Raw genomic sequence first — 5000 nt, forward strand, 5'->3', positions numbered from 1 at the left:
GTGTCTCTGTGTCTCTGTATCTCTGTATCTCTGTGTACTGTGTCTCTGTGTACTGTATCTCTGTGTCTCTGTGTACTGTGTCTCTGTATCTCTGTGTCTCTGTGTCTCTGTGTACTGTGTCTGTGTACTGTATCTCTGTGTCTCTGTGTCTCTGTATCTCTGTGTCTCTGTGTCTCTGTGTACTGTCTCTGTGTCTCTGTGTACTGTGTCTCTGTATCTCTGTGTACTGTGTCTGTGTACTGTGTCTCTGTGTCTCTGTGTACTGTGTCTCTGTGTGATGTATCTCTGTGTACTGTGTCTCTGTATCTCTGTGTCTCTGTGTACTGTGTCTCTGTATCTCTGTGTACTGTGTCTCTGTGTACTGTGTCTCTGTGTCTCTGTATCTCTGTGTCTCTGTGTACTGTGTACTGTGTCTCTGTGTCTCTGTGTCTCTGTGTCTCTGTGTCTCTGTGTACTGTGTCTCTGTGTCTCTGTATCTCTGTGTCTCTGTATCTCTGTGTCTCTGTGTACTGTGTCTCTGTGTACTGTGTACTGTGTCTCTGTGTACTGTGTACTGTGTCTCTGTATCTCTGTGTCTCTGTGTACTGTGTCTCTGTGTACTGTGTCTGTGTACTGTGTCTCTGTGTCTCTGTATCTCTGTGTCTCTGTGTCTCTGTATCTCTGTGTACTGTGTCTTTGTGTCTCTGTGTCTCTGTGTCTCTGTGTCTCTGTGTACTGTGTCTCTGTGTACTGTGTCTCTGTGTCTCTGTGTCTCTGTGTACTGTGTCTCTGTGTACTGTGTCTCTGTGTCTCTGTATCTCTGTGTCTATGTGTCTCTGTATCTCTGTGTCTTTGTGTCTCTGTGTCTCTGTGTACTGTGTCTCTGTGTCTCTGTGTCTCTGTGTACTGTGTCTCTGTGTCTCTGTGTCTCTGTGTCTCTGTGTACTGTGTCTCTGTGTCTCTGTGTCTTTGTGTACTGTGTCTCTGTGTCTCTGTGTACTGTGTCTCTGTGTCTCTGTGTCTATGTGTCTCTGTATCTCTGTGTACTGTGTCTATGTGTCTCTGTATCTCTGTGTCTTTGTGTCTCTGTGTCTCTGTGTACTGTGTCTCTGTATCTCTGTGTACTGTATCTCTGTATCTCTGTGTCTCTGTGTACTGTGTCTCTGTATCTCTGTGTGCTGTGTCTCTGTATCTCTGTGTCTCTGTGTACTGTGTCTCTGTGTACTGTGTCTCTGTATCTCTGTGTGCTGTGTCTCTGTATCTCTGTATCTCTGTGTGCTGTGTCTCTGTGTCTCTGTGTACTGTGTCTCTGTATCTCTGTGTGCTGTGTCTCTGTCTCTGTGTCTCTGTGTACTGTGTCTCTGTGTCTCTGTATCTCTGTGTCTCTGTGTCTCTGTATCTCTGTGTACTGTGTCTCTGTGTCTTTGTGTACTGTGTCTCTGTATCTCTGTGTGCTGTGTCTCTGTGTCTCTGTATCTCTGTGTGCTGTGTCTCTGTGTCTCTGTGTACTGTGTCTCTGTGTCTCTGTGTACTGTGTCTCTGTATCTCTGTGTGCTGTGTCTCTGTATCTCTGTATCTCTGTGTGCCGTGTCTCTGTGTCTCTGTGTACTGTGTCTCTGTGTCTCTGTGTACTGTGTCTCTGTATCTCTGTGTGCTGTGTCTCTGTGTCTCTGTATCTCTGTGTGCTGTGTCTCTGTGTCTCTGTGTCTCTGTGTCTCTGTATCTTTGTGTGCTGTGTCTCTGTGTCTCTGTGTACTGTGTCTCTGTGTCTCTGTGTACTGTGTCTCTGTGTCTCTGTGTACTGTGTCTCTGTGTCTCTGTGTACTGTGTCTCTGTCTCTGTGTAATGTGTCTCTGTGTACTGTGGTGTGTGTGTCTCTGTGTACTGTGTGTCTGTGTATCTGTGTACTGTGTCTCTGTGTCTCTGTGTACTGTGTCTCTGTGTCTCTGTCTCTGTGTACTGTGTCTCTTTGTACTGTGTCTCTGTGTCTCTGTGTCTCTGTGTACTGTGTCTCTGTCTCTGTGTACTGTGTCTCTGTGTACTGTGTCTCTGTGTCTCTGTGTACTGTCTCTGTGTCTCTGTGTACTGTGTCTCTGTATCTCTGTGTCCTGTGTCTCTGTCTCTGTATCTCTGTGTGCTGTGTCTCTGTGTCTCTGTATCTCTGTGTGCTGTGTCTCTGTGTCTCTGTGTACTGTGTCTCTGTGTCTCTGTATATCTGTGTACTGTGTCTCTGTGTACTGTGTCTCTGTATCTCTGTGTACTGTGTCTCTGTGTACTGTGTCTCTGTATCTCTGTGTACTGTGTCTCTGTGTACTGTGTCTCTGTGTCTCTGTGTACTGTGTCTCTGTGTCTCTGTGTCTCTGTGTACTGTCTCTGTGTCTCTGTGTACTGTGTCTCTGTATCTCTGTGTACTGTGTCTCTGTGTCTCTGTGTCTCTGTATCTCTGTGTCTCTGTGTCTCTGTATCTCTGTGTACTGTGTCTCTGTGTCTTTGTGTACTGTGTCTCTGTATCTCTGTGTGCTGTGTCTCTGTGTCTCTGTATCTCTGTGTGCTGTGTCTCTGTGTCTCTGTGTACTGTGTCTCTGTGTCTCTGTGTACTGTGTCTCTGTATCTCTGTGTGCTGTGTCTCTGTATCTCTGTATCTCTGTGTGCCGTGTCTCTGTGTCTCTGTGTACTGTGTCTCTGTGTCTCTGTGTACTGTGTCTCTGTATCTCTGTGTGCTGTGTCTCTGTGTCTCTGTATCTCTGTGTGCTGTGTCTCTGTGTCTCTGTGTCTCTGTGTCTCTGTATCTCTGTGTGCTGTGTCTCTGTGTCTCTGTGTACTGTGTCTCTGTGTCTCTGTGTACTGTGTCTCTGTGTCTCTGTGTACTGTGTCTCTGTGTCTCTGTGTACTGTGTCTCTGTCTCTGTGTAATGTGTCTCTGTGTACTGTGGTGTGTGTGTCTCTGTGTACTGTGTGTCTGTGTATCTGTGTACTGTGTCTCTGTGTCTCTGTGTACTGTGTCTCTGTGTCTCTGTCTCTGTGTACTGTGTCTCTTTGTACTGTGTCTCTGTGTCTCTGTGTCTCTGTGTACTGTGTCTCTGTGTCTCTGTCTCTGTGTACTGTGTCTCTGTGTACTGTGTCTCTGTGTCTCTGTGTACTGTCTCTGTGTCTCTGTGTACTGTGTCTCTGTATCTCTGTGTCCTGTGTCTCTGTCTCTGTATCTCTGTGTGCTGTGTCTCTGTGTCTCTGTATCTCTGTGTGCTGTGTCTCTGTGTCTCTGTGTACTGTGTCTCTGTGTCTCTGTATATCTGTGTACTGTGTCTCTGTGTACTGTGTCTCTGTATCTCTGTGTACTGTGTCTCTGTGTACTGTGTCTCTGTATCTCTGTGTACTGTGTCTCTGTGTACTGTGTCTCTGTGTCTCTGTGTACTGTGTCTCTGTGTCTCTGTGTCTCTGTGTACTGTCTCTGTGTCTCTGTGTACTGTGTCTCTGTATCTCTGTGTACTGTGTCTCTGTGTACTGTGTCTCTGTATCTCTGTGTACTGTGTCTCTGTGTGCTGTGTCTCTGTGTCTCTGTGTACTGTGTCTCTGTATCTCTGTGTACTGTGTCTCTGTGTACTGTGTCTCTGTGTCTCTGTGTCTCTGTGTCTCTGTGTACTGTATCTCTGTCTCTGTGTCTCTGTGTACTGTTTCTCTGTGTACTGTGGTGTGTGTCTCTTACCTCTGCGTTCGGTGGTGAAAACTACAGCTTCCTCAGCTCTGTGTCTCTGTGTCTCTGTGTCTCTGTATCTCTGTGTACTGTGTCTCTGTGTCTCTGTGTCTCTGTATCTCTGTGTGCTGTGTCTCTGTGTCTCTGTGTACTGTGTCTCTGTGTCTCTGTGTCTCTGTGTACTGTGTCTCTGTCTCTGTGTCTCTGTGTACTGTGGTGTGTGTGTCTCTGTGTACTGTGTGTCTGTGTATCTGTGTACTGTGTCTCTGTGTCTCTGTGTACTGTGTCTCTGTGTCTCTGTCTCTGTGTACTGTGTCTCTTTGTACTGTGTCTCTGTGTCTCTGTATCTCTGTGTACTGTGTCTCTGTGTACTGTGTCTCTGTGTCTCTGTGTCTCTGTGTCTCTGTGTCTCTGTGTACTGTCTCTGTGTCTCTGTGTACTGTGTCTCTGTGTACTGTGTCTGTGTGTGTCTGTGTACTGTGTCTCTGTGTCTGTGTACTGTGTCTCTGTGTGCTGTGTCTCTGTGTGTCTGTGTACTGTGTCTCTGTGTCTGTGTACTGTGTCTCTGTGTGTCTGTGTCTCTGTGTACTGTGTCTCTTTGTACTGTGTCTCTGTGTCTCTGTGTACTGTGTCTCTGTGTCTCTTTGTACTGTGTCTCTGTGTGTCTGTGTCTCTGTGTCTCTGTGTACTGTGTCTCTGTGTCTCTGTATCTCTGTGTCTCTGTGTCTCTGTGTCTCTGTGTCTCTGTGTACTGTTTCTCTGTGTACTGTGGTGTGTGTCTCTTACCTCTGCGTTCGGTGGTGAAAACTACAGCTTCCTCAGCTCTGTGTCTCTGTCTCTGTGTCTCTGTGTCTCTGTGTACTGTGTCTCTGTGTCTCTGTGTCTCTGTATCTCTGTGTCTCTGTGTACTGTTTCTCTGTGTACTGTGGTGTGTGTCTCTTACCTCTGCGTTCGGTGGTGATAACTACAGCTTCCTCAGCTCTGCCCCATCCCTGAGAGGTCCGAGCGGTCAACTTGAACACATAGGCCTGGTCTCCGGTCAAACCGCTGACTGTAAACTGACGCGCGGTCGACCCCACCTCCACCGTAGTGAAACGCAGGGGGTCGCCGGCATCCAGACGGTACGCTATCTGATAACCTATGAGAGGGGGAAGAGGGAGGACGGCAGGGAGGAGGAGAGAGAAGTGAGGAGGAGGTATGGAGGGGAAGAGAGGGGTAGAGGGAGGAGAGGGAGAGGAGGAGGAGGGAGGGGGAGGGAGGGGGAAGAGGGAGGACGGCAGGGAGGAGGAGAGAGAAGTGAGGAGGAGGTATGGAGGGGGAGGAGAGGGATG

The 5000-nt window shown here is 47.9% G+C and overlaps 2 protein-coding genes across 2 annotated transcripts in view; one reads left to right on the forward strand and one right to left on the reverse strand.

Moving 5' to 3' along the window:
- Positions 1 to 5000, forward strand: part of LOC135532479 (zinc finger protein 436-like) — a 781678-nt gene that overhangs the window by 171402 nt on the left and 605276 nt on the right. The window lies entirely within an intron of this gene.
- LOC135532795 (protein sidekick-1-like) overlaps positions 1 to 5000 on the reverse strand; it is a 346541-nt gene that overhangs the window by 58866 nt on the left and 282675 nt on the right. The window contains exon 29 of the mRNA XM_064960236.1: positions 4613 to 4807. Coding sequence (XP_064816308.1) covers positions 4613 to 4807 — 195 coding nt within the window. The remainder of the gene's footprint in view (positions 1 to 4612; positions 4808 to 5000) is intronic.

Source organism: Oncorhynchus masou, chromosome 5, assembly GCF_036934945.1.
Source record: "Oncorhynchus masou masou isolate Uvic2021 chromosome 5, UVic_Omas_1.1, whole genome shotgun sequence".
NCBI lineage: Eukaryota > Metazoa > Chordata > Actinopteri > Salmoniformes > Salmonidae > Oncorhynchus > Oncorhynchus masou.